The sequence below is a fragment of the Pantherophis guttatus genome, chromosome 9 (assembly GCF_059756535.1).
Source record: "Pantherophis guttatus breed Tessera chromosome 9, ASM5975653v1, whole genome shotgun sequence".
NCBI classification, from domain to species: Eukaryota; Metazoa; Chordata; class Lepidosauria; order Squamata; family Colubridae; genus Pantherophis; species Pantherophis guttatus.
In genome coordinates this window covers 32,301,782-32,329,329 of record NC_142071.1, presented here as the reverse complement: position 1 = coordinate 32,329,329, position 27,548 = coordinate 32,301,782, and the positions used below count along the sequence as shown (strand labels likewise).

The 27,548-nt window shown below is 56.2% G+C and overlaps 4 protein-coding genes across 6 annotated transcripts; 2 read left to right on the top strand and 2 right to left on the bottom strand.

Moving 5' to 3' along the window:
• Nucleotides 1–620: 620 nt before the first annotated feature.
• On the bottom strand, nucleotides 621–16,378 carry DPAGT1 (dolichyl-phosphate N-acetylglucosaminephosphotransferase 1). Of its 2 annotated transcripts, none has more exons than XM_087876003.1 (10): nucleotides 15,829–16,038; nucleotides 15,212–15,390; nucleotides 14,974–15,094; nucleotides 14,671–14,884; nucleotides 14,389–14,535; nucleotides 14,212–14,296; nucleotides 13,729–13,917; nucleotides 13,219–13,306; nucleotides 12,948–13,103; nucleotides 621–781 (listed from the first exon to the last, which is right to left on the bottom strand). In XM_087876003.1, the coding sequence occupies exons 1-10, from the start codon at nucleotides 16,036–16,038 to the stop codon at nucleotides 755–757; spliced, it is 1,416 nt and encodes a 471-aa protein (XP_087732129.1). In that variant the 3' UTR covers nucleotides 621–754. The 2 variants fall into 2 exon arrangements, with proteins under 2 accessions (XP_087732129.1, XP_087732128.1); XM_087876002.1 differs by lacking the exon at nucleotides 621–781 and adding an exon at nucleotides 8,859–12,655 and having other exon boundaries at nucleotides 15,829–16,378.
• Nucleotides 2,472–8,636, top strand: HMBS (hydroxymethylbilane synthase). Of its 2 annotated transcripts, none has more exons than XM_034425195.3 (14): nucleotides 2,472–3,235; nucleotides 3,397–3,450; nucleotides 4,802–4,874; nucleotides 5,013–5,062; nucleotides 5,216–5,271; nucleotides 5,523–5,600; nucleotides 5,819–5,896; nucleotides 6,231–6,306; nucleotides 6,827–6,940; nucleotides 7,039–7,077; nucleotides 7,400–7,519; nucleotides 7,609–7,662; nucleotides 7,870–7,956; nucleotides 8,191–8,636. In XM_034425195.3, the coding sequence occupies exons 1-14, from the start codon at nucleotides 3,224–3,226 to the stop codon at nucleotides 8,359–8,361; spliced, it is 1,062 nt and encodes a 353-aa protein (XP_034281086.1). In that variant the 5' UTR covers nucleotides 2,472–3,223; the 3' UTR covers nucleotides 8,362–8,636. The 2 variants fall into 2 exon arrangements, with proteins under 2 accessions (XP_034281086.1, XP_034281084.1); XM_034425193.3 differs by having other exon boundaries at nucleotides 2,479–3,025.
• On the bottom strand, nucleotides 8,859–9,441 carry H2AX (H2A.X variant histone). The gene has a single exon (XM_034425213.3). The coding sequence runs from the start codon at nucleotides 9,439–9,441 to the stop codon at nucleotides 9,010–9,012; it is 432 nt and encodes a 143-aa protein (XP_034281104.1). The 3' UTR covers nucleotides 8,859–9,009.
• Nucleotides 15,946–27,247, top strand: C2CD2L (C2CD2 like). Its single transcript, XM_034425205.3, has 14 exons — nucleotides 15,946–16,425; nucleotides 18,755–18,850; nucleotides 20,235–20,354; nucleotides 20,577–20,687; nucleotides 21,130–21,246; nucleotides 21,601–21,715; nucleotides 21,819–21,933; nucleotides 22,251–22,315; nucleotides 22,499–22,626; nucleotides 23,082–23,244; nucleotides 23,534–23,635; nucleotides 24,198–24,331; nucleotides 24,506–24,791; nucleotides 24,968–27,247. The coding sequence occupies exons 1-14, from the start codon at nucleotides 16,078–16,080 to the stop codon at nucleotides 25,192–25,194; spliced, it is 2,127 nt and encodes a 708-aa protein (XP_034281096.2). The 5' UTR covers nucleotides 15,946–16,077; the 3' UTR covers nucleotides 25,195–27,247.
• Nucleotides 27,248–27,548: the final 301 nt, after the last annotated feature.

Sequence of the window (27,548 nt, the reverse complement as noted above, 5' to 3'; positions counted from 1 at the left end):
ACATTTGTTTCTTTTGGTTCTTCAACAACTTGGTTCCTTCTTAGCTATTTTCCCTGGGTGAGCTTTTCCTGGATTTTGTTCACCTTGCTTATGTGCTTGTTTCACCTTTAGGTATGGTGGCTTAGACCTAGTCCCACACATTCCTTCCCCGACATCAAGTTAAAACAGCAGATGCCACAAAATGGGGCTCCCCCATCAACAAACTCGGAGCATTACAGTTTTTTTGTATGTATCCTTGCCAGTAGGTTTGTTGTCTAGTTGGCATGGAGGTATTATATTTTAAGAAAACATTTAACGCATTGAAAGATTGAGGAGATTAACACAAAGGAAAATAATAGAAAAATTCGAACAATTTTCCTTCCCGGCATCCCAAATCAGGTAACCAAGATGTGATCCAAGAGCTGATCAATCCCTCCAGATCTTAGGAGTGGAGTGGGACAACTCGCTGCTGCCAACTCACCACGGGACAATTTAACTATTCAATTTAATTTAAAAAAATATTTTTTGTCATTCACATTTTGTCTCTCTTTTTGCATCCTTTAATTATTCTGTTCTACCATTTTTTTGATATTGGTGTAACTCTTGTCCCATGGCGAGTTGGCCAGAGCAAGTTGTCTTAGATCCCCTGAAACAGTTCTACAAACACTGTTGTTATAACTGCTCCAGGACGTCTAGGCATTGTCCCAGGAGGAGTATTTGGGAGAGAATGTAGGCCTTCCTGGCTTGGCTCCTGAGAAACAAAGGAGGAGCAGTGCTAGCCTTGGTTTGTGTCCAGATACACCTGTAGATTAAGCCAAGAGAAAAAAGGATAAAAGAGGGACTGGGGACATCTTTGGTTTAATGTCACTTGGAATAGCTTAGGAGTCTCTGGAAGCAGCCTTAACTTTGGCAATGTCTGTTCTTATTTCTGCTAAGAGTTTCTAGACTCCCAGTCAATGCATCCTCAGGTTTCACAATGAACACCAGAGTGCATGGGAAACCAAACAGGGTTTCATAGGGATTATATATCCAGCTGATCTGACAATGGGGTTTCTAATGGCTCCTAGAATGGTTGGCAAAGAGTCTGCCGTGCATGTGGGTATTGGAGACAAGTTTCCTTAGTCCCAATTGTGAGGCAAAGGTTTCAAAGAGAGTAATGAGATGTACCCCATCTGTTGCAATCTGGAATGGCGGGCTGCAGTGACAAGACCTGTGGGTTCAACAACCTTGCAAGCGGCATCTCCAATTTTATTGCAAATGGAGAAGGCTTCCACACATTCAGAAAAACCCTCAATGTAATCCAGGAAAATTATGTCCCATGCACCAATCTGTCTTTGCCCATAGAATGGAAGTTGCAACTTAGTTCCTGCTTTGAACTTGGCATTCCAGGCAATTAAAAATGTGCTGACTTCTTTGCCGCTGACTGGGCCACATTACAGCTAGATGTGCTTTCATCAATATTTTCTTGGTGCTCTCATGGGCCACATTATGCAAGTTCAAAATAATCCCCCAAGTTAATTTCCCCTATTAAGGGCGTATGCCCGTTGAGCAATCTCTAGCTCTACCTCTCATGTACTATAAGAATTTGACAAAAGAGTCCCAAACTTTACATCTCTGGTAGAAACAGCAACACAGGTGGTAGTTTTGGTCTCATCATCTCCCCATGAAGGCCCACCAGTAAACCAGATTTCCTTGCCCGTTAGAGAAACTGAAAGGGGCATGAGGTTTTAGATAGTCCGGCCCAAAGCAAAAATTCATGCTGTGTGTTTTGTTCAAGAATGGAAGCAGAAAACAGATCAGAGGCTTAGATAAATTCTCTAGCCTGTAAATTCTCCCATCTGATGTCAATAATGGGCTCAAGGGGGCTATTAAAAGGGGCTTACTGGTTTATTTAGAATACTTTCCTAAGTTGCAAATAACCTCTGTGACCCCCGGTTCAGCAGCCTTTGGTTTGACAAGGCTATTTCTGGGGGTTACAAGGGGCCTGGTGATCTTTGGCCATAATTAACCTCTTGAACCAAAGCGCCCCCCCCTCCCCGTCAGAGGCTGGTGAGGCTGCAGTGGAGATTTTCTTAGCCAAAGGAAAGCGTTTAACACAAGATGCTTCACTTCGCTAATAGACTTTGCTTAGGATCATTGTGGGTTAAAACGGAAAGGCAATTCCTCGGGTCTTTGGGATGTTTTCCCAGATACCGCCTGGCAGCCCGTGTGCTTTATCCGCCGCAGGACGGGGCAGCCCCAGAACTTGCCTTAAGGGGGTGAGGGATGGCAGGTGGCGGTTCCCTCGGTCTCCTCTTCCCCCTTGATGACTTTCTTCAAAGCTTCTGTTGATCGTTTCAGTTCAGCCTTCGTCTTCTCTCCATTCTCCGCCTCTGATCCACGCCTTCCTTGCCGATTCCTTTCTAACTCGGCTGCTCCACCCGCCTCTCCATTCCCCCCCAACCCCCCCCCCCCGCTTTCCCCATATTCGCCCACGTCTCCGCTCCCCCCCTGCCCTCCGCTCCTCCCTCCCCCACAGGCTTCGCCTCCCTCCTCAGCGCCGGCAGGAGCTTCTCACGGATCCCTCTCCGAAGTGGCCGAACCTGACGGGGCGCTGCAGCCCACCCAGCCCCTCCTTTTGAAGAGGGGGGGGAGGCTGCGGGAGGTCACCCGTCCCCATGACTCGGGGGCTCCGTCCCAGCCGTGGACCGGTCCCTTCCCCCCGCCCCCACGCCTTGAAGCCTCCCCCGGACTAAGCCCTGCGGCCCCTGGAAGCGGCTGATCGGGGCCTCTCCGGGCAGGCGCTCCGCTCGGTCTCCCTCGGTCGGAGGAGCCGCTGGAGGCGGCGTGGATGAGGGCTCGAGGCCCCCCCCTCGCTCTTCCCGGGGCCGCCGTTTCCATGGCTCCTGTCGGGGACCGGAAGGGGCGGCTCCGAAAGCCCCGGAAGTGACGCGAGGCGGCCGTCCGGCGAGGTGACCCCGGCCGCGGCTCTCATTCCGCCGGGCACCGCTGGTCTTTCGCCGGCATGAGCGGCCCGCCGCCTCCGCCTCCGCCTCCCTCGGCCCCGGTGAGCGCAGCCCTCCGCCCGGCCCCGCCTCGCTTCTCCGCGTGGCCCCCTTTCCCAGCGCCGCCCCCCTCGGCCCGCCCCCTCCCCCCTCCCCCCTTATCGCGGGTGGCAGAGCGGGGCGGCCCCGGCGGGCGAGTCGGGCAGGGCAGGGCAGCAGCCGCCCGGCCTCGGGCTGACAAGCGCTGAAGCCCGCCGGAGATGGCCGCGGAGGTGAGGGGCTCGCGGGGCTCACCGGGCGGAGGAGGCAGAGGCGGCCCGGGCCTTTCCCGGCTTCTCCTCCCGGGGAGGCTGCCAGGCGGGAGCTGCCCCTTCTGCCTGCCGGCTCCCCTCCGGGCCTCGCTTTGCGTCTAACGGGAGGAAATTCTTTGCAGAACCCAAAGGCCTCGAAGAGCCAGACCGTCCGCGTGGGCACCCGCAAGAGCCAGGTAGGGCCGCCCGAGCCCCCAAGGCTTTCGACGGCTGATTTGCCTTCCGCCTTAATCCGCACAAGCCCCCGGCCAGCATTACAACTGCGGCAAAGGCATGCTGGGAGAATGGGAGGGGGCGACCTCCCTCCCTTATTAGCCTCTGATGCCGTCAGCGGATGGTCTCTTTCCCAAGACCCTCAGGGTGGGGGTGATTGTGGCCCTGCTGTTCCCAAACAAGAACAAGAGCAAAAGCTGCCTGCGGAGCCCTTGGCCGCCTGCTGATGAGGGAGCTGTGTGAGAGGGGGCTGCCGGGGGCTCTAAGCAGCTGAGCCACAGAAAGCATTGTAAATTGCACCCAGCTCTTTGAATTGCAACTCTGCATTTCTGCACCGCAGGGTGGTGGGGCAATTCTTGCACAGGAGCAGTTTACGGTATCACCTCTGGTGACTGGGGCACAAAGAGGGGCACTGTTTCTGGCCCTCTAGCAATGATGATGTTATCTATTTGAATAATGAAACTTCTGCAAGAAAACAACCAAGCCCAGAGACCACCAAGGACCCCTCATTTCAAACCTGAGCTACAAATATTCGCCTTTATCGGTACAAAGCCAATAAGGCGTCATCGGCCTCTGCTTGGCTGGAAGGGTTAACTAAGGTTTTGGCAATTAGACCATCCCGAGTAGCTTGAGCAAGCCTTGCTCTCTTTTCTTTAGCGTAGGAAGGAGCACAACCTTTTTGGCTCAAGGTCAGGGTGGAAAGCAAGGAAGGGTTAGGAAACTTGTGCAATGTGACAGTAACAGGAAAGCAACATCTCCAGCCACAGAAATCCAGCATGGCTGCCAAGGCGGAGGCGTTGAAGGATCCACCCAAAGATCCAGGATTGGGAAAGGCTGATAACGACTTGCCCTTGTAACCTAGAGCTAATCTCCACCCGCCAGTTTCTGATGAGAATGGGGAGGCCAGCGAGGAGCCTATCAGAGAGGAAGAGCTGGGTGGATGGAGAAAGGGGAACAGCTCCCCAAGGCCCAGGCACTGCCCTTCCTCTTGCCCACCAGCACAGCCCCCTTCAGTCTCATCTGTTCGGGTTTAATGCCTGACGGAGTTCAGGTCAGGTTGTCCCAGCATTGTTTTCCCATGATGGTGCCCGATGTCAGAAAACAATGTTTGTGCAAATAGCAGGCCCACCCAGAGGCCATTTCAGCAGATAGAATAGAGGGGCAGGATTGTCCTCTTGCCTGGGCTCTTTGTACGAGCAGCAGAAAGTCTGAGCTGTGCTGATTGCGTCTCCTTCGTGACGGCAGGCAGGCAACTGTTGTGTTTCTGATCTGCTGGGGGCCCTTTCTGAGTGCCTTCCTTTCTCAACATTGCAGCTGGCTCGTATCCAGACTGACAGTGTGGTGGAGATGCTCCAAGTGCACCACCCTCATCTCCACTTTGAGATAGGTGAGCATCCGGGGGAAGGGGTCTAGAAGACAGAGGGTCTGCTCTTGGGGTGAGGTGGAGCCAGTCCAAGCAGGTATATTAGGAGCAAGATAGGGAGGAGGGCATGTTTACCCTCCAATTTTTCTTTTTCTCTAATAGTTGCCATGTCAACCACTGGAGACAGGATTCTGGACACAGCCTTATCCAAGGTTTGTTCCTCTGCTTATGTAATCTTTTCCACTGGCTTGAGACACAGCCAGGGCTGTCCAGCAGGGCTACGTGACAATAGAGCCCTGAGGGTTTGGGGCAGAGTGGCCCTGCAAGACCGGAAGGGTTCCCATCCTGTTTCTCTTCCCCAACAGATTGGAGAGAAAAGCCTTTTTACCAAAGAGCTGGAAAATGCACTGGAAAGAGATGAGTAAGTGCTCTTCTTCTGAAGGTTTGTGGAACATTGGTAGTCCTGTTGAGATGGATCCAAAGCCTGACTCTCCAGGACCACAGGAACAGGAACAGCCCAGAGTTTCATATGGGCCCCCTGGAAAAGGGCTGCACCCTACTTGATGGCCATTCAGCTTGCCAGGCGAGAAGCCAGCAATGCAATGCCAGTCTCACCGTGGCATGGTGCAGATTGCCTATTGCTGGCCTGGCATGTTTTCTTCTTTCTTTTAGGGTGGACTTGGTGGTTCACTCCCTGAAAGACCTGCCCACTTCCCTGCCACCAGGCTTCACAATTGGTGCCATCTGCAAGTGAGTTTGACTTTCTCCTGCCTGACTAGAGCCAAGCGGTGGCCTTGCCCGCCTTCCTTTTGCTTGTGAGCCCAGTCAAAGCAGAGGTGCCTGGGGAGTGTTGCAGGAGCAAAGGGGGCCTTGAGCTTCTTTCTCTGTTTGGGCTGTGGGATCTTCTACCCCTTTACCAATGGTTACTTGAGATGTTTCTGAGGCGTTCTTCCACCATCCTTTTGCAGGAGAGAAAACCCACACGATGCTGTTGTCTTTCACCCCAAACATGCTGGCAAAACCCTCAGCAGCCTCCCTGAGAAGAGGTGAGGACTGGCTGGAGCAGGGGCTTGGCCTTGGTTCCATCCTGAATTGCTGTCTAGCGGGCTGTCTGGGTGTTGTGCCCGCGGGGAGGGGGGGGGCAGGCGGGCGCCCTGCTTCTTGAGAAACAGAATATAGAAGAACAGGACTTTCATACTCTTCTAATCCAACTGCCTGCTCAAGCAGAAGACCCGTCTACCATTCTAGGCAGACGGTTGTTCAGTCTCTTCTTAAACAGTTGCAGCTTGCAAGGGGAGGAGGGAAGACCCTGGGAGACCTTCATGGAGTCGAGGAGGGTTCCGAGTAGCCTCGCTCATCTCAATTTGGGTTTTCCTGCAGTGTAATTGGGACCAGCTCACTTCGCCGTGCAGCTCAGCTGAAAAGAAAATTCCCTCGGCTGCAGTTCAAGGATATTGTATCCTTTCATGATTCAGGAGGGCCCAAGTTCACCCCTATTCATTTGATTTCTCTGACCACCCAAACTTGCAAAGCAACTCTGGCTGGCTTACAATTAGGCACAAGTCTAAAACTGCCTGCCCACAATGAGGAACAGCTGCTGGAACAAGACAGGCCTTCCTTTCCTCCTTGCTCTGGCCTTTCTTGTGTCTCCAAGTAACTCACAAGAACTGTAACTGCACCAGTGATACGCTGCCCCAACTCCTAACAAAATTCAGTCTGAGCCACCCAGCTTATCCTGAAGGGGTTGAGACAACAGCTGGTTCTTAACCGTCTTGGCAAGGCAGGTCCTTCAAGGCACCTTTCTTTCTCTGGCCCGAGTTGGGCCTTTTGCAGCTGAGGCTGGCTCCTCAAAGAGGTTGCGGGTGCCCGAAGTTCTCCCTTCCACAGAGGCTTAGAATGACCAGCTACCCCCGCCCAGACCCAGGATTGCAGTGCCCCATCTCCAAAGCTCTTGGTTTTGCTTAGCTTCCCCACAGAGGGGCAACCTGAACACCCGCCTGAAGAAGCTGGACGAGAAGGAGGATTTCAGCGCTTTGGTTCTGGCAGCAGCTGGACTCAGGCGCATGGGCTGGGGGAGGCGCATTGGCCAGGTGAGGGGATTGGCATTTGCCCTTGGCTGTCCAAGCAGAGGGGTGTTTAATACTCTACTTTAAAAGGTAGCCTGTTGCTGACTCTCGCTTCTCTCTAGATTCTGAGCCCCGTGGACTGCTTGTATGCGGTTGGGCAGGTGAGTGATGGGACCTCCCTTCTGCCTGGCCATTTGCACCTCCCAGGTTTCCTTTTGACAATGGAGCCCCAAGCCTCTCCACTCTGGTCTCTGGAGAATCTCTAGACGTTGGATGTCTAGTATTCTGGGCCTTTCTGCCCCGTTTCACCCCCTCCCCCCGTGCCATCCCAGCTCAGATGCCTGACATGACTGTGCCTCTGCCAAAGGTAGCCTAGGGATGGAACCCCCCCCAGGAAAGGGACTGTGGTGCAGGTCCTAAGGAGGAGAATGCACTTTTGGGGGACACTGAATCATAGGAAAAGGGTCCCCTCTCCCCCTCTAGGGCGCCTTGGCCGTTGAGGTGCGGGCCAAAGACCAGGAGATCATAGAGATGATCTCAGTTTTGCACGACGAGGAGACCGTCCTGCGCTGCATCACTGAGCGAGCCTTCATGAAGCGCTTGGTAAGTCTCTCAGGCCGAGGTTGGTGGGACCCTCTGAAGCATGGCCCAGCAGCCCCATCATGCCTTCAAGCCAATGCTTTCCTCCACAGGAAGGAGGTTGCAGTGTGCCAGTGGCCGTGAGCACCGTGCTGAAGGATGGCCAGGTAAAGGCACCTGGCTGCTCCCCCTCCTGCTTCCTGGCTTCCACTGAAAGGCAGACACCACCAGAGTGCAGGGGTGTGTGTGTGTGTGTGGAAACAGTTGAGAGCACCTTTTTTAAAGGAACTAAAATGGAGGATGGCTGCCCACAAATGCTAGCATTTCTCTCCATTCTGCTTGCTGATCAGTTTCAACATCCCTCTTCTCTCCAGCTGTACTTGACTGGAGCCGTCTACAGCCTTGATGGTTCTGACAGTTTGCAAGAGACCATGCAAAGAAATGTGAATTTTTCCCTGGAGGTAACAGTCTTGGTTGCTTTCAGAGCAGGAGAGGGATTCTTTCAGGCTAGTCATCTAGGATAACGGCACACTTTACTGCAGGGAGCCCATCGGGGCATGTCCTGGGGGTGCTTCCCTATTGTTAGCCGTCAGTTCAACCGGGAGTCCCAGCATGCCACGGCCCTGGAATTCGCCCCAGGGTGAGCTGTGGCTTCTAACCTGAAACCTTTCCCATGGGCTGCCCTTCCTTTTCAGAATGAAGATGGCCCGGATGACAACCCCCAACATGTTGGCATCACAGCAAGGAACGTACCCCGTCTTGCTCAGGAGGCAGCCGAGAGGCTGGGGCAGGAGGTGGCCGATCTGCTGCTGAGCAAAGGGGCCAAACAGATCCTCAGCGTGGCAAGGCAACTCAGCAGTGCATGAGAGGCACCATCTCCTGGGAGAGCTATGATGCCGGCCAGCTGTCCATCCCTCCCGGAGGAGACGGGAGCAAGGGATGGCCTGCCACTGCACGGCCGGGGGAGCAGCTGAAGTCCAGCTGGTGTGAAGGCACCTGCAGGTTCCGGGCAAGAATCGCCCATCTGCACAGCCGCCAAGAAATCACTGGTCAGCCTAGACGGAGCTGGAAAGTTGAATTCTGCTGGGGACCCGGGAACAATTATTGCTAAAGCCGATTAAAGAGCTAGAACACGTGACAACCCCGAGTCTGGCCCTTCTTCCGCGGGACCCCAACCAGCAGCACTCAAAAGGCCCATCGCCACGGGGGGGGGGGGAGGGTGGGTAACGCCTGGCCAGGGACCTACCTCGCGACCACCCCCTTGGGGCAATGCGGCCGGGCTGGAGAACCCCTCGATCCCCCCACCCCACCCCACCCCCCAGCTTGGGCTCGCGGAGGGACCACAAACGACCGGGCGAGCGCGCGTTTTCAACGTCCTTTTATTGGGTGGCGGAGCGCGGGCAGCCGCTTCCCGCCGCCCAGTCCCGAGTCCAAGCACGTGGCGCCCGCAGGGGGTCCAATCCTCCGGCTCCGCGTCCTCGGGTCGCTCTCCGGTGCCGCCGCCGCCGCCGCGCCTAGTACTCCTGCGAGGCCTGGAGGGCGCCCTTCTTCCGCCCCGCCGTCCCGCCGCCCTGGGCCGCGGCCTTCCGGGGCAGGAGCGCGGCGGGGATGTTGGGCAGGACGCCGCCCTGCGCGATGGTGACGCGGCCCAGGAGGCGGCTGAGCTCCTCGTCGTTGCGCACCGCCAGCTGGACGTGCCGCGGGACGATGCGCGTCTTGCGGTTGTCGCGCGCCGCGTTGCCCGCCAGCTCCAGGATCTCGGCCGTCAGGTACTCCAGCACCGCCGCCAGGTACACGGGAGCGCCGGCCCCGACCCGCTCCGCGTAGTGTCCGCGGCGCAGCAGCCGATGCACGCGGCCCACCGGGAACTGCAGCCCGGCGCGCGACGAGCGCGACTTCGCCTTGGCCCGCGCCTTCCCGCCGCCCGCCTTGCCGCGACCCGACATGGCCGCCGCCCTCCACGAAAGCCCGAAGCCGCCGACTCCGCCGGGGCGCCTTTATATGGCCCGCGCTTCTCACGCCGGCCCGCCCACCGCGGCCGCCGGTTGGACTCCGCGGCCCGCGGTTCTGCTCATTGGCTGGCGCCGGGGCCACTGAGCGGGCAGCGCGCGCGATTCAAAGGTTGGCGAAATCCTTCCGGAAGAATCCGGAAGGGGCCTCAGAGGTCTTCTAATCCAACCCCCTGCTCAAGGCAGGAGACCTCATACAATCCCTGTCAAATGGTTGCCCCGTCTATTTTTGAAAACCTCCTGGCACTCAGCACCCACAATTCCGGGCAGCGAGCTAATCCATGGATTATTCTATGGTCAGAATAATCTTAGTTCTAGGATTGATCTCTCTTTAACAAGCTCCCACCCATTACTTCTTGTGGTGGCATCTGGTGCTTTGGAGAATAAATCAATCCCCTCATCTGTGATGGCCCCTCAAGTTCTGGAAGAGTGTTATCATGCCCCCCCTCCTCCTGTCCTATAAATTAGACATACAGCAGCTCCCTCAACTGTTCATACAATTTAGTCTCCAGACCCTTTTGATCTTTGTTGCTCTTCCCTGCACTCTTTCTGGGGCCTCTGCATCTTTTTTTTCTTGTCATGGTGGCCAGAACTGGATGCACAATTCCTAGTCTTATCGGTGTGGTACAAAGCTGTGCTATCACCTCTTGTAATCTTGATGCTGTCCCTCTGTTGATGCCGCCAGAACTGCATCGGCCTTTTTGGCAGCTGCAGCACATGGCTGGCTCAGACTTCTAGGGGTCCACTAGGACAGTGGTCACCAACCAGTGGTCCACAGACCACTTGTTGTCCATGAGAAAATTTTGGTGGTCCACAGAAAAATTATTTGCATTTTTTTATATTGCACTAAATACTATTTATCTTTTTAAAAAAATCATATTAGTGGTCCGCGGGATTTAAAATTATGAATTTAGTGATCCCTGATGTCCAAAAGGTTGGTGACCACTGCACTAGGATGCCTAGATCTCTCTCACCTAGACCTGTTGAGCTAGGTATCACCTATTCAGTATCTATGGTTTTTCCTGCCTATGTGCAGGACCTTAACTTCTCACCATTAAACTGCACCTTGTTAGATGCTCCAGTGTTCAAGTCTGTCAAGATTCCCAAATTAGCAATTCCCTCCAGCTTGGTGTCATCTCCTGAGTTCTTCTATCCCCTCATCTAGATCATTTATTAAGATGTTGAAGATGGAACCTTGAGGTACCCCACTGCATGCTTCCCTCTAGGTAGATGTAGTTCCATTGAGGACAACATGCTAGGTGTGGTTCGTCAGTCAACTGCAAATCCATCTGGTGGTGGCACTGCCTATCCGACATTGTTCTATCTTACCAAGAAGTAAGTTGTAGCCCACTTTGTCAAATGCCTAATTGAAGTTCAGGTATACTATGTGTACGGCCTTTTGTTAGTCCACCAATTTAATCACTGTCAGAAAAAGCAACAAGATTTGTCTGGCATGATCTGTTTTTTGAAAAATTATGCTGGCTTCTAGTAGTCACCTTGTTTGTTTCTAGGTGTTCACAAATCCTCCGCTTGATTACCTTTTCCAGGATTTTCTCAGGTATTGACATCGAATTGATTGTCCTATAATTTCCTGGATTCATTTCCCCCTTTTTATAGATTTGAACCACACCAGCCCTTTTCCCGTCCTCTGGTAGTTTCCCTGTGCTACAAGATATTTGAAAGATTACATTCATGCTTGGCCAGTAAAGAATTGAATTGAATTGAATTCTATTCTATTCTGTGGCTCTGAAATTACATCTGCCAACTCCTTCTGGGATGCAAACCATCTGGCCCAGCTGATCTGTACTCCTCCAGGCTGGATAGGTATTCTCTTACTAATACCTTCCTTATTTCAACTTGTATACCTACAGTATTCTATCTCCCTCCGTGCTGCTTTTGGTAGGTTGTTTCCTCCTTTTGCATAAAAAGAGGCAGTTCTGCTTTCTCCCTGCTCCTTCTCACCTTCTCCTCTCCAGCTTACCCTCTGCCTATTCCTATATCTGTGATGGCGAACCTATGGCACACCTGTCACAGGTGGCACGTGGTGCCATATCGGTGGGCACGCGAGCTCAGCTTATTTTCAGGCTTTCTGGGTCCACTAGAAGTAGGGAAACAGGCTGTTTCCAGCCTCCGGAGGACCTCAGGGGTGGGGGTGGGGAAGGCCCGTTTTTCACTCTCCCCAGGCTCCAGAGCCTTTCTAGGAGCCTGGGGAGGGCGAAAACAGCCTTCTGGTCCTGCCAGAAGTCAGCAAATGGGCTGCTTCCGGCCTCCGGAGAGCCTCTGGGGGGGAGGGGGGGGCAGGAGGGGGAAAGCCATTTTTGCCCTCCCCAGGCTCCTAGAAAGGCTCTGGGGAGGGCGAAAAACAGGCCCATCGTGCCATCACATGCCAAAAGTGGGGTCACATGTGCGAGGGGGCGGGGCGCATAGAATTATGGGTGTGGGCACATGGGCACACAACACCCCCCCGCACTTCCCCCGCTTTTGGCCCGCGATGGCAAAAAGGTTAGCCATCACTGTCCTATACCCTGTCCTCAAAATTCTGGGTCTCCACTCCACCCCTCTACAGCAGTCCAACACATAAATACTTTGGGAACAGAACAGGGTGTAGAAAAGCACAGTACAAATTTATACCCAGCAAAGTTTGTGGGAAAGGTGGTAGTACAGCAGTTCTAAACAGGCTTCAGAGCAATATCTCAAACACATGAAGTTCTTTTCAGCACAAAGTGAAGAAACCAAAATCAGATCCTCCCCCGGAGGTAAAGGGCAAGGAAACCATTTACGAAGCTGAGCATCCCCTGCTTCACCCGTTGCTACAGGTGTTGACTCTGTTGGATTCCCTCCCAAGGATGCAAGAGGCCCATGGGCAGCCGGAGATCACCAGGGGGGAAAATGTTGCTTCCAAGCTGCTGCATCTAGAAGAGGCCGACAGTTGGACCCTTTGGCTGGTCTGATCTTCCCGGCGGAGGCAGCAGCATCCCACCTTTTGGCAGGAGCCAAGAAGCGCCCTGGGCAGGAGAGCATCCGGGCTTTTCTCAGGTGGAATGGATAACAGGGACAGAGGAGGCGCAATCAACCGCAGGTCAGCTCAGACGTCATAAAACAGCCGCACAAGCTGGTACCGGATACCAAAAGCTACCAAGCTACCAGCAACCTCAAGACAGAAAGGAGAGGAGGGATGATAGTGCAAACAAGATTGCAGCCGCTTGCTCATGACTCATCGCACTGAGGCCTTGCTCACCTGGCCATAACTGCTGGATTGTAAAGTACCCCTGGCTACGCATCATTCTTTGCACTTTCACGTAACATACCAAGGCTGTCAGGCAACAGCGTGTGTACTGTGGAAACTGAAACTGCTTAATCTTCCCCTCAGTAGGTTTTGTTGAAAAGGGCACAACTGTTGTCTCCATGGGAGCATCACACAACCCCCCAATTGTGCTCCTTACCTGGATTAGCAGCAGCAGAACCGTCAAGTTTTGTTCAGGGGTTGGTCCTATCAGCTTCAGCACAAAGTTAATAAGGGTCATGTTATTGCATTCTGTAAATTCTCCATCTTTGTCTGTTCCCTGACGCACATTCACCAGGCACAGCTTCTCAGCTACCTGAGGAGAAATATGCATTACCTATCAGGTAAAGCTTCGTCAGCATGAGGCAGAGCCAAGACAGTCTCAGAAGATTGCTGCCGAAGCCTGCTTTCCTGCTTCGGTTAACAGTTACCTTGAGGGTATATGCTCCCCAAGGAGAGAGGTTCTTTGACTTGAATCTCGAGTAGCTCATCTCTAGCTTCCCTGTGTCTGTGTTGAATCTGAAGGCAGAGATGGAGGCAATCAGAATGGAAATGGGAAACTTGGTTGTAGTAGGAGCTGCAGAGGGGACCTGATCAAGCCAGGAAGCCCTTCTGCCACAAGAAAAGCCAGAAGATCCTTTGTGCAGTTTGGTTTGACAAGTCCCGCTGAGAAACAGATGGGCAGTTCAGAAATGTGAAGGATAGGATAAGATAGGATAGGAAAGGAAAAGGAAAAGGAAAAAGGAAAGGAAAGAGGAGAGAAAGAAAAGAAAAGGAGGAAGGGAAAGAAAATATAGATCTCAGCAAATGGGATTTACAGCCCCGATCTTTGCCTAGGACCACGGCCTTCCTCAATTAGAAGCGTGCTTTGAAAGGAATCGCCCTTTCCTTGGCTTTCACTCTGGTTGCGGCCAAGCAGCAGGCAGGCTCATCCTTCTCACCTGGGCAACCGATGGCGGGGGCATGGGATGATGTGGAAAAGCTGAGGCAGCGAGTAAAGGAAGTTGGCCACTTGCGGGATGAAGAAGAGAAGCATTGTCTTGCTGAAGTGCCCAAGGATGCCTACCACGGCAAAGGTCATGCCAGCAAAGTAGCAGAAGGTGTCTCCCACAAACACACGGGAGGGGTACCTGCAGTCAGCCAGGAGAGAAAGCAGTCCAGTATGTGGCAGTCCAGTAAAGATTCTCCCCACAGAAGACGGAAGGAAGCATTATGCGTAATAAAGAGAAGGCACTTAAAAAGGGGTCTTTGTTTCCACGCTCTCTTCCTTCTCAGGAAAGAAGGTTCCAAAGTGTCCTGAAGGGAGTTGTGTGACCCCTCCAGACTCCCAAACCGCCACCCACAGGTTGTCCTGTAAGGACTGCAGATCCTGCCGTGAGAAAAGGCTGGCCTTTGCCTTCATAAAGGGTGTGCGTGTCCCTTACCAATTGTGGTACAGCAGTCCCAGCGTGGTAAAGAAAAAGGGAATCATGAAGTAGAGGGAGAAGACGTGGTCATCCTTGCAATCCCCTGTGAGAAGGAAAATAAGGAGCAGCCAGGTTAGGCGACTGGCAGGGCTTAACTGGCCCTTGCAGAGAGCAGGCTAAACCTGGCGCACCCACCGGTTAGCTCCGCGATATTGAAAGCAATGATGGAGGCAGCAATCACCAGAGACTGCCCGGCTTCCAGACCGTTAATCCCAGCCAGAATGTTGATTGCGTTGGTGCAGAAGACGGCCAGCATGCCCATGTACACGTAGTAGAGTATCCCTGCAGGAAAAGCACAGGGCAGAGCAGACCCCCTTGCACCCTCCGCCAAGTGGCACCACCAAGCCGCCCTGGCAGCCTGCCACCCCGGGAGCCACAGGCCGGGCAGGGGGGGGAGGGGGGAGCGGGTGGGCTCACCCAGGTCGAGGTAGACGCCCAGCAGCACCCGGAAGGGCTTGGGCACCACGATGGTGGTGTTCCCGAAGTTGGTGAAGTAGACCATCAGCAGGGGCAGGGAGGCGGCGGTGGGCAGGAGCAGCTTGTGCCGCCAGCGCAGGTTGAGCACGTCGTCGGCGAAGCCCAGGAAGATCATGCAGCAGATGGCCAGCAGGGCGCCCACCAGCGCCACCAGCTGCAAGGCAGCGGGCCAAGAGCCGTCAGCGCCGCCGCCCGCGGGGCTCCCCCGCCCGCAGAGCCTCCCCGGCGCCCGGCCCGGCTGACCTCGTGGTGCGGGAAGGCCTGGCAGCGCTCCCCGCCGAAGCAGCTCAGGAAGGGCACCGGGATGAAGCAGAAGAGCAGGATCAGGAAGACGGCGCCGCTGATCACGCCCTGCGACTCGGGGCTGCGGCCGAGAGACAGAGAGAGAGAGAGAGAAGGAGAGAGAGGGACCGTCCACTCAGCCTCGAGGGGCCCCCCGCCCCCCCTTTCGCCCCCCGCCCCTCCCCCCCGCCCCACTCACAGGGGCTGCCTGGAGGGCTTGTTCAGGTCTGCCCCGCACAGCCGCGCCGCCAGGAAGTGCTCGCGGAAGGCCGGGATGAGGCGCATCGTGGCCCAGCAGCCCAGCGCCGAGCCGCCCAGGTTGATCAGCAGCGGCACCACCGGCACCTTCCACATCGCGCCGCCGCCGCCGCCGCCGCCCTGCGGGGAGGGAGCAGAGAGCCCGGCCGGTCAGCGCGGCTTTCCGCCCGGAGTCCCCGGGGCGCCTTCGCCTTGCCCTGGCTGCAGATGGCGGCCCGCTGCCCCCACGTCACCCGGCCGGCTGGCTCTCGGGCGGGCGGGGCCGCTTAAAGGGGCCGCAGCTGGGCAGGCGCCTCCGGCCCACGTTTGGCGCAGCTGGCCGCCTCTGGCGCCGAGGAAGCCGGGCCGAGAAGCAGCCCCAAGCGCCGCCGCCCGGCCCACCTCCGGGGCTCCGGCGCGCGGCCCTGCCAGCCGAAGGCGGCCCGGGCTGGGCTCCAACGGGGCGGCGGGCGCCGGGGAGGCTCGCCGACCCCCGACCGGAGAGCAGCCTCACCGCCGCGGCCTTCCGGGGAACGGAGAGGCGGGGGAATCGCCTCCCTCGAGGGCCGCCGCGCTCACCTGGCCGACCGATCCTCCGGGCCCCTCGGCGTCCCTGTGGCGGCCGGCAGGTGCCCCGAGCCGCGTCCCGTCCAGCGCCTGGGAGGCGGAGCCGGCGGCGGCCTTAGTCCCGCCCAGCTGGCCGTGACGGGAGGCGGAAGAGCCCGGCTGCCATGTAGCTCCGCGCCGGCTCCGGGAAGGAGGAGCGAGCCCGCCGCCCCCGCTCGCCATGCATCCCCCGGCCGGCCCGTGAGCGGCGGCGGGCGCGCCATGGAAGCAGCGGCGGCGGCGGCGCCGGGCCTGGGCTGGGGCTGGGCGGCGCTGGTGCTGCTCTTCGCCGCCTCCCTGCTCACCGTCTCGGCCTGGCTGCTGCAGCTCGGCCGGAGCCTATGGCGCGGCCGCGGACGGGCGGCAGAAGCCCAGCCGAGCCAGGCGGCCCCCTCCGGCCTCTGGGCGGCCGTGTTGCGCCTGGGCGCGGGCCGCGAGGGCGCGGGGGGCAGCTGTCCGGCGGCCGGGGCCCGCGGCTTGCTCGCCTCGCTCTTCGCCTTCCGCGCCTTCCGCGAGAACTGGCAGCGAGCCTGGCTGCGCGCCCTCAACGACCAGGCCCGCCAGCACGGGGTAAGCCGGGCGAGGGAGCCGCCGTCGGGGCTGCGCTCTGGCCGCGTCCCGCAAAGGTTGACCGGCCGGCCGGCGGGAGGGGAGGGGAGGTGGGGGGGAGAAGCGGGGCGGCCGGCTCTTCCTCCGCCCGCACCAGCCGCTGGCCCGAAGCCCGGCTCCCCCCGCGGAGCTATGTGGGGCTGCGCTCGCCGGAAAGGCACGGCCTGACGGAGCCCTCTTGGCCGCTTCTGCTTCTCCGGGCTAATCCTCGGAGAGGGCGGCCGGCCTGCTGGTTCTCGGCCGCCTGGCGAGTTCGGCTCTTTCGCGCGTCAGGAAGGCGAGATTGGCCGGCTCCGCTGAAGAGGGCGCCGCTTTCCGGGCTGCGAGCATTCGGGGGCTGGGCGGAAGTTTCTGGGCATCTTAAAGTGCGGAGCAGGACAGCGACGGGCCCGAGAGCCGACCTGGTAGCTGCCTTAAGGCCGGCGAGCCTCCGCCTCAGCCCTTCTTTCTGCCTGCCTGCCCGGCTCTTCCTTGTCCTCTTGCTCTCCGGGCGTTTCCTTCAATGCCTCCAAGGTCGCTGTGGGCCTCTCCGGGCATTTCCATCAGGAAGACCCCCTGATGCGGACAAGGTGCGACTGCCTGAACTGCCTTTGCTGGATCAGGCCTTCTGGAGCTGCACCCCCCGGGCCCTTTGGCCGGCTCAGGGGCTCTTGGGGCCGGATTCCCCCGGACAGGGCAGGGGTGGATTGGGCTGCCAGAAAGGGAGATAGATGTGTTGCCTCCCCCTCCTCCACAGACTGAAATGTTGCTTACAGGGACGAAGAGGGAGCTGCATTTGCTTCCCCTCCCACTTCTCCTGACTCTGGATGCTGCTGGGCTTACTTTCCTGATCCCTCTGCTCTCTCCTACCCCCCCTTCCCTCCCCCAAGCCATTTTGTTCCACTCTTCTTACAAAAGGAAGGTGAGGTAGCATCACAGCAGCTCCCCATGAAGCTTGCCATCTTCCCTCCCCAGTGTCCTTCTGGCCAGCTCTACTTTGCCACTGGAGGATCTTAAGTGTCCCTCACAGGAAGTCACAGAAGTGAAGAACGGGCGGATGGACGGGGGAAGAATATCCATATGGAAAGAACCCTGAAGAGAAACCATGCCGGGGGTGCAGGAACAGAGGTCCATCTCAGCAGGGTTTTAGAGGAAGACCTCAGTCCTGTGCCAGGGTTCATGTTTTTTCCTGCCGGTGCTTTTGTGCTGCCCCCTTTCTTGGCAGTCCCTCAGCAAGGAGGGGCTGCCCGTCCAAAGGGGCTGGATTGTGCTCTGCTTGGAAACGAGAGAAATCGCCAGAAGGCTTTTCAAGTGCAGTGCAGTCTGGCCCCCTTGGGACCCGCACACTGCTCCAACTGAGCTGTTCAGTTTGTGTAGCTAATTTCCCTGCACCGTTTGCATAGTAACAGGCATCGTGTTCACTTGTTCTCTGCTTATGTTTCTAGTTCCTCGGTATAAATTCAGTCCAGAAATAGTTGGTCTGTTTGCTGTATTGCAGACCTGGGTGGGGGCCTCCTTGTTCTGCACCTGAAGCACCTCTTCTTGCAGAGAAAATGGATCTCTTGCCTTGGGGCTGTGATTGTACCGGGCCTAGGACCACAGAACCAGAAGGCCCCCAGCCTCCCATCCCCCACTCAGTGAGGATCCCAAAGACCCAAAGGCCAAGGAAGAGGGGAGGGTGGCCCTTCCTGCAGCCCAGCCTGCCATGCTTATCTGAGAGGTGGCATGCTGGCGCCAGCTCCATGGCAACTTGGCCATTGCTTCACCTGGTGCTGTATCCAACCCACGAGCTGGAGGTTGGGAGAGGCAGGCGGCTGCTCTGGAGCGAGCTGTTCCCTACGAATAATGTTCAGGGGGAACGGGGGAAATTTCCAGGTGTTCACCGCTATTGGAGGCATCTCACATTTATTTTGGATATTTCCAGAGGGCAAAACAAGTTCCCTTCCTTCTGAACAAGCAGATCCAGCAGGATTGCTTTAGGATCTCTCCTTGTCTGGGCTTCTTGGTGTTCTGGCCAAAATCCAAGCGATGTGCAGGACTTTAGCAGGGGCTGACATTCAGCTGAGAAAAGCCTTGTACATCACCAGCACCCTGCCTGGCTGCTCCAGCTTGGATTGACAGTGGAGCCCAGGTGCCTCCCTCTATGGCTTGGAAAGTCAGTCCATGCCCAAGAAGGGGGCGCATCTGGACTCCTGCTGGATGCCCTTGGCAAGTGGCACCTTGTCTGGCCTTGCAGAAGAGCCCGGATTGTGAAGATGACCTTGCCACATTGGCTCCCTCCCGCAGGCTAACTGGGGTTTCTTCTTCCCAGAGCTCAGTCCAGATCACGTTTGAGGAAAGCCCTCGGCAGTTGCCGGCCGTAACTATCAGCCACGTGGCCTACACTGACCAGTCGGATCGCAGGATGGTGAGTTCTCCAGAGGGCCACAAGCAGGATCGCCTTTGCCTACAAAGGGTGGCCCTGGTTTGAACCCAGCGGTTTTCACATCTCTCACCACCCGCCATTCAGACTCCTTCCCAACTCAGGGAAGCTTCCCAGCAGCCTGCTGTGGGGCGGGGGCACTTAGACTCCAGGGAAGGGGGCGTCTGCCCTTTGGGCAGTCACCTTCCCCCCCCCCAGTTTCCCCTCTCAGACTCCGGCTGATAGCCCAGATGTTTTGTGGCCTGAGATGCCTCAGTATGCCAGCAACTGTCTAAATATAGGACAGGGTGGGCGAGGAGCCCTTCCCGGTTGTGGGCAAGGGCCATGGGCTGGACTCCTCTCTGAAACTGCAGAACAGTCCCCAGAAGCTGTCTAAATGCAGAAGGACAAGCTGTCTGTCCCTGAAGGAGTTGGATGTGGCTATGAGGTCAGCAGCAACTGGGGAGAACATATATCCGGGGTTTGCCAAAGCATTGACAGGCGGCTAGGGAGGCTGACCTTGGCAGCTGCCCTCCGGCATGGGACAGCTGACCTCTTAGATCACAGCAGCTAACCTACCATCCAGTGGCCCCTGCGTGTGAAGGGACAGAGGAGAAGCACAGTTCAGGAGCTTTGTAGCTGAACAGAAGTGGCAAAATGGGGGGAAGGGATGCTCTTTGAAGGCACCAGATGTCGGCTTGGAGATGAAGGCTTAAATTGCCAGGGAGCTCAGCTCTGAAAATAAGGAGGACACAGTCCTGGGATGTCAGCTGATCAGATAAACGCTTTGCTCTGGCAGTATTGCTGCCTCCTCCACTGAGCCCCATCGCCTCCTGGGGGGCTCTCTTGAGGCTCATCTGAATGGGGGTCAGGATGCTCAGCCAGAGCTTGGAACTCCCAGTCAAACAGAGATGATAATGTGACAGCAGAGAGGTGTGGATGGAGCTGCATCTAATACGAAGAGCAGCTCTGGAAGAGGGATCTGGATTAAGATCGGGTGTTGAGCGGATTAACTTGTTTTCCTCTAAGGTTGCAGGGAGGCGACAGTAGCTCCTCCTGTTTTCTTGCTGAAAGGCCCCCTTCCCCCCCCCCCCCGAACTCTATTTTCCAGTTCCAGGAGCTTTGTGGGAAGGCTGCAGGAGGGAAACAGGGCAGGAATACTTAATTAAAGCCATTTTTCCAGACCCCAATCAATGAATTACCTTCAGTAGTTCTTTCCAAAAGTTTAAAGCTGATGGGACGGCAGTTTCTGGGCTCCATTGTTGCTGCTCTGACTGTAGATGGAGGAGGAGGAGGAGGAGGAGGAGGAGGAAGCTGGGCTGTGGGGCTGCTGCTGTCCTGAACTGGGAAGGCGCTCGGTGACTGCCCGTCCCTTTCCTTCTCCACCCAGGTGCTCCACTGCCTCCTTTCAACTGGCACGCTGCAGTTCCCAGTCTTGGTTGCCCAGCAGTCCCCGGCAGCTGTGTCCATGGACACCTATTGCGTCTCTCTGGTGGTACAGCAGGCCCAGGTGAAGGAGGCAGAAGGAGGGGGCTGAAAACCCTCCAAGGCTTTGCCTGAGGCAGGACGGGGTGGGTTGCTGTGGGCCCCAGCATTTGGTGCAAGGTTGGCCTCGGCATCCTTGCACTGCTGACAGCCATTAGTGGGATTTATTTCTGGTGATCGCAGCCAGTGGTTGCATATAATTCTGCCTGGCCATTTGCACTGACATCAGCTTTGTCCTGTTGGCCAGTTGGAGATCCACCTGGAGGAGGTGGAGGGCGAGGGGCTGCTGGTCTCCTGGGCATTCAAAGACAGGCCTGACCTGAAGCTCTCCATCCCGCCAAGACCCCAGCCGCACCATGTAAGCAAAGGAGGGGCAGGTGATGAGGAAGAATGCCCCCCTCCCCCCCGGTGGTCCCTTCCCACCCTGACTTGGAGCTCTCCTTCTGCCAAGGAGGTCCTGGGGGCCTTTTTTTCTCTCTTTAATTTATATGCCACCCTTCTCTCGAGTCTGAGGGCGGCTTACAATGCGCTAAGCAATAGCCTTCACACTTTTGTATATTTATACAAAGTCCGCTTATTGCCCCCACAATCTGGGTCCTTTTGCCGGCCGCTGCAAGCATCTCGCCAAGCATGGAGCCTTTGGCCGTCAGCCTTGCGCAGGGCTGCCTGGGGGAATGTGTGGCCCTTTGCCGATCTGTGTAGCGCAGTGCGAAATTCAGAGGAAGATGGGTTCCTGAGCTTCTCAGAAACTCAGCACCGCACCTGCTGGTCCGGCGTAATTTTCCTGGTGCCCCTTGCAGGAAAACGATGGGAAGGCGGACTTGTCTATTATCAAGAATCTGATTGAAGACTCCATTATCAGCACCCAGCCTGCCATGATGGTGAACCTGAAGGCATGCATTATGAATGCCAGCACGGTAAGGGTGGGCGGTTGAGAGGGAAAACTGAATAGGGCCCCAGCTGGGCATTAAGAACCCACCATCCCTTTCAGCCAGGAGGAGGTGACCTGCGTCTGGCCTCCTTTACCAGGTTTGGGTCAGCATTTCCATTGCCTGCTTCCTTTGAACCCGGGCAACCTTTGGAAAGGGAAGGCAGCGGCCATTTCAATTCTTAAAAGTACGCTTTGCTATTCTGGGCAAAGACTTCACATAGACTGGATTGCAGAAGGACAGCAGCAGTTCTGGCACTTCCCATGAGGCACCTCAGAGGCTTTTGGGGAGGGGGGAGGTTCCCTCAGCCGCTACTTAGTGCCCCCTGGCTCTGCCTCACAGGAGACCAGCAGCAGGCCATCCCCGGGATCCCTCTCCAGCTCAGCGCCTGTCCTGATGCCCAAACTGCTTCTCCAGCACCTGCGAGCTCTGCACCTGGGATCCCAGGAGAGCCAAGGTACCCAGGAGCCCCAGGCATTTTCTTCTCCTGCTGTGGAGGGGGTCTGTGGGCAATCTGGTGAGGCGAACTTTGGCTGCACCACTGTTGGCTTCTCTTGCAGGAAACGGGCTGCTGTGCTGTGAGGTGGAGTTGGACAGCCCTCGGCAGCAAAAGAGAACGGCCCCTGTGCCGCCTGGTCCGGCCGCTGAGGTGGAGTGGCCCGGCAAGCTGCTTCTGTAAGGAGCCCGGAGCTTCCTGTATTTGGGTCATGGGGTGGAGGGGGTGGGAAAAGAGGGAGTGTCGTGGCCAGAGTCCTGAAATAGCATAACCAATGCTGGCTGGTTCCAGGGATGCCAGGCATATCATTGCCTACTCTGTAGGGGAGGCCAGAGGCCCCTGCTCCCCACTGGTGTTCCCGCAGGCAGTCTGTGCTTCCTTTGGAGAGCTCTGCCCTCCAGCCACTGGGCAGTGAGAAAGTGGCCCTGATCCAGGAAAAGAATTAGCAGGGCAAGGTTGAGTGCCTCTCTGCTTCCTTCTTTCCTGCCCCCAACAGGGAGCTTGGTCCCCGGAGCAAAGAGCTGGTGCTGAGGGTGTTGGAAGGCAGCCCTTCTGGAGAGGGTAAGTCATCTGTGGGCAGCTGCAGGAGGGCATGGAGCTGGGCCTCGGGGGCTCTTAAGCCAACAGCTGGAAGAGCAGGAAGGGAGCTGGTAGCGTCTCACTTGGGAGGCTCCGGCTAGCATTTGTCTGAGGAAGGAGCTGCTGCGCTCCTGTGGGCCTCATGCGCTGGGTTTCTCCTTGCAGACGTGCTCCTGGGATTTGTGGCTGTCCCTGTAGACCCCTCCTCCAAAGAGCCGCAGGGGCAGCAGCTCTACCTGCTGAGTCCAGGGCCCGCCCGGGATCTGCCCCCAGCAGCAGCCATTGCCGTGGAGGTGAGAGGCCAGAATGGCCAGAGGCTAAACTCTGCTTCGTGGTTGCCTGCCTTGCTTTACGTTTTGCGTCTGCTCCATTAAACCTCCCCTCGCCCCACTTCTCAGCTTTAAGCCAAGTGTTGATTTTGAGCGCAGGGCTGGAGAGGTCCAAACAATAGAGGTGGGGAAATGTTTGGGTGAGTCTGCATGGCTTATAAAAACTTTATACCACCTTTTTCAAGCAATAAACCCCAAAGAAGCCCCCTTTCTGGGCACAGGAGAGAACGATGTTCCCCATCATATTTCAAAGGTCTCCAACTCCAGGCATGTTGAGCTGCTGGCAGCCAGTGTGATTCAGCTGATCAGCTCCAAAGCAGACAATCTGGGATGGCCGAATCTTGGTGTGTCTTTGCGTATGTGCTGGTTTCTCAGGCATTGTCTGTGCTTTTCTGAGTTATACTGGGCTATCTTGACAGCTGCTCCACCAGGACATGCCAGAGCTCCAGGCTGCCTCCTCCCTGCGCACCAGCATCACTCCCACCAAGAAGATCGAGATGGGCCGGACCATAATGCCCGATGGCACTATTGTCACTACCGTCACCACCATCCAGTCCAGGCCCAAACTGGACTGTAAACTTGGTAAGATTTCCTAATTTCAACCAGCCAGGCTTGCAAGCCACCAGCAACTTGTTTATGTGGCTGGAGAGCACCCCAAATGGCCACACGGATCTGAGCAGTAACGCCACGTTCAGCCTTCGCACGGGGGGAGCCCTGCACCAGGGTCAGAATTCCTCCTCCCATGAAGGCTGCAACTGGGCATTGTCCTAGTGCAAAACATGAGTGGTGCATTTCCGTAGGTGCTGCTGAAGGGAGGTCTCCGCTGGGTGTGATTGACACTTTGTTAACACTTCTTTCTCCTGCACTCTAGATTCCCCCTCCAGATCTCCATCCAAAGTGGAAGTTACGGAAAAGGTCACCACGATGCTTCCAGAAAATGGCTGTCCCAGCAGAGCGTCTCCCTGCAGTAGCAGTGAGTCACGTTGTCAAAAAAGAACAATTAGGGAGATTGTGAGATGGACAGTGCTGGTGGGATGCTGCCCCTCCAGCCTTTTTGAAGAAGCAGATGACCAACTGCGTCTGTACTTGTTCACTCTTCCTTCTCTCCGACCTCAGCTGAGGCTAGACATGGGGATGGGAGCCAGTTCCAAACAGGAGAGCAGTTGGGTTCCTTCCAGATATTATGAATTGCCTGATGTGCAAAACAGCTGTGGATCATGGGAAGGAGTTCCAAATAACTGGAAGGCACCAGATTACATTGATGAAATACTTTTGAGTATTGGATAGGAAGAACCGCTCAGCACGCCCTTTAACTCTATAAGCACTTTGCTGAGTTAACCTGGGCCAGCCAGCATGTTCTTGGTCTCACCCGCCTTGCTGGCTGGCCTGGAGGAAGAATCAGGCACCATCATGTTTAACATCACCCTGAACATGCTTGAATGAAAGGAGATGCCTCTCAGCCACTGGCACGGCGCACTTGTACAAAGCCAGGGGTTTGCCAGGGCCACTCTGTGCAATTGTCTCTTCTCCCCCAGGGAGCAGTTGCGTGTCCAACGGCCTAGATCCGGTGGCCGAGACAGCCATCAGGCAGCTGACGGACCTGACCAATAAGCCTGCCAAGAAGACTCCGACCAAGCGCAGTACGCTGATCATCTCGGGAGTTTCCAAGGTAACTGGCAACTTATCTGGCTGAGAACTGACGCTGCTTTGTTTATTTCCACTTATTCACTGGATTGGGCTTTCATGCTGCCCAACTCCAGACCACTCAGGGAAGAAGGAACCAGGCGTGAAGGGACTGCACCCCCACCCGACTTTCAGCTTCTCTCTGTCCTGCTCTGTGCAGGTACCCATCGCCCAGGATGAAATGGCCCTCTCCCTTGGCTATGCCGTGTCATTGGGGAATTCCCTGCAGGAAGACTCCATCATGACTGGTCTGTCAGAATATGCGCCACCAAGCATCTGCGATACTACGCAGCAGCTGGAAAATTCATACTCGCCTCAGATGGCGAGCCAGGATCTGGACGAAACAACCCATTCAGACATCTCTGAGAGACCCTCAGTGGATGACGTGGAATCCGAAACCGGCTCGACAGGAGCCCTGGAGACTCGGAGCCTGAAAGATCACAAAGGTGAGGGAGGAAGCCAGCTTTCTTCTGAGCAGGGACCCCCTGGCCCTCTTCCGTAGGAGTAGCCAGGATTCGGGAGGTGGTCTCTGAGTCGTTCTCCAACCAGCATGACGAGGGCTTGGTGCCCAGCGCCAGGCAGGCCAGCAGCGCAGGTTCACCGTCTCCTCCTCCTCTTGCAGTGGGCTTCTTGCGAAGTGGCACCAAGCTGATCTTCCGGAGGAAGAACAAGCAAAAGGAGGCTGGCCTCAGCCAGTCGCATGATGACTTGCCCAACGCCAGCACCGCCTCTGCCCCCAGGAAGAAATCTGGAAGCTTCTCTCGGCGCCTCATCAAGCGCTTCTCCTTCAAGGGCCGGGCAAAGAGCAAATCCAATGGGAGCACCCCCCCGTCGGTGGAGAAGCCCTGAGGAGCCGCTGCGTCGGCCGTCTTCCGAAGCCCCCCTGACCGTCACCAGTGGTTGTCTGCTGTCTATCCACCATGGCCCCAATCCCCCTGTCCTCCTGTGCAAAGGGAGTGAAGGCCGGCGGGTGGGTGGGAAGTCTTGCCAATAGCCATAGGAAACAGACGCTTGGTGGCATGAGGAGTGTAACATAGCCCTCTGAGCATCTGCTGAGCGCTCCTCTTTTAGCCTAGGTGGGGTGGGGGGCAGCCCCCATGGCGGCCTGAATCTGAAATCTGTGGTGTGTGTGTGTGTGTGTGTGTGTGTGTGTGACAGAGAAAGGTTTTATGGTGGCATATCCAACAACTGCCACTCTGCCTGCCAGGCTCTGTTGAACAACAAGGGCAAATAGCTGGCGGGTTCATGGCACATGAGGAGGAGGACAGTCAAGCCAGGCTCTTGGGTCCCGAAATGTGGCTCCGAAGACCCTTCCTTCAGTGGCAGAGCCCTCAACCCGGCCTTGGTTGCTGCCAGGAAGGAGCTAGAGAACTTCCAAGCAGAAGTCGCCTGCGGCTGCTTGCTAGATCTCTTCCTTGGGAGACTTGGTGGCATGGAATGGAGGCACCTTGCTGAGTTCCCCGTCTGTTGCCTGGCACAGAAGGGATGGGGAGAAAGGAGGTGCCGTCTGCTGGACACAGCCCTGGAGGCTCCCCAAGAGAGAGAGACTGGACTGCACTTTCCTGACGTCCAGCTGGATGCCGTTCCTGACCCTGGAGATGCGCATGAATCGGGGGAGGACCCTTGCTGAGGCTGGGCTGGCCCCTCCCTGCAGGTCCCTGGAAACAGACTGTGGGTGGGACAACAAGGAAATCGCTGTTTTGTTACCTAGAAGTCAGGTTTTGGGACAAATTTGGAACAGGCTTCACTGAAACCCCACATTTCTCATTGGAAATGGGTGTGTGTCAAAGGCAATTGCAGATGGGATGGCTCCCCTTTCCTTGGAGCAGGTTGAACCCTGTCTAGGCCCCCAACCCAACCCTCCACTGGACTACTCTTCTGACTGCCTGGGTCTGCAGGTCAGGGCTCTTGCTGTCCCGTCAGCCGATCCCTCAGGGGAACAGCAGGCTTGTGCCTGGAAAGGAATGCCTGCAGCTTTCCCCACATAGGGCTGCACGCAGAGTACCCCCCCCACCCCCCTTGCTGCAAGGCAGGTTTGTCACAGAAGGCCCCGGCTGGGTCTGGCTGCCTTGGCCTTCAGGCAGGAGTGCCAGGGCATCAAAACTGCCTGTGGGGGTTGGGGGTACGTCAGGATGGGTTTGTCTGCCCAGGGAGGGGAGGGGATGGAGGTGGGCACATTGCTCCTGTTGACCCTCCATGCATTCCCCCCGGGGTGTCCTGGAGGGCAGTTTCTATGTCCCTGTCAGTTCGGTTGGAGGGGGGGAAAGTGAAGATTTCGATTTAGGCTGTTCAGTTGAGGCTTTGCAGTGAGACTGGCTGTACTATGTTCCTCTCCTGACCTCCCGCTGGCTGCAACCCTGTGATTTGACTCAAGCCTGTCCTAGTGTTGCAGATCACTCTGTATTTGCCGATTTGCTACCTTTGCCCTGTTTGTCCAGCCTTGAAGGAATTATTTGTAGATTTACCTTTGGAACCCTTTGGATCAGGGTTTTATTTCTAAGAGGGGTGAAGATAAAGAGTTAGCCCTGCTTTCTGACTTCTGTGGAACTTGCTGCTTTGGTTTAGGAACCGAGTGGGGAGGGAGGGGGCCTCCTCGCCTGAGACATCCATCTCAGAGCTTGACCAGTGGGGTCCTTGGACTTACCCCAGGGCAGCCGGACAAGGTGGCTTTAACCAGCTGCCCTTAACGTCGATGTCAAACTTCAATGCCCTTCCTGGCTTCTTTTGAGCCTCTTGCTTGGGAAATGTTTGCCGTCACCCAGAGAAGGAAGGGGGCAGCCTGAGGCCGCGTCTTATGGGAGGAAAAAGTTGAGACATCAGTGCAATAAAAGTGATGGCCAAGAAACAATTTGTACTTTGCTTATCTGGAGCAAGGGCCAATAAACAACACGGGTCGAGGAAAGTGGAAATTTATCACTTCATTTCTGATCAGAAGCAAAGGGGCTGCAAAACGCCCTGAGCAAGACTGGCATTCTATTTTTATACCTCAAGATACAGGAATTCAAAATGGCAATTCAAGGATTGGTTGCAATCATTATTATTATTACAATAATAGCACATGTATACCCAGGTTAAGTAACGATGTTCAGTGTGGAATAACACATGTGCAAGTCATGCTGTTCAGGTATTAGTGGGATCTACACCACCTAGCAGGTTCTGACAGGTTCTGGAGAACCGGTAGCGGAAATTTTGAGTAGTTCGGA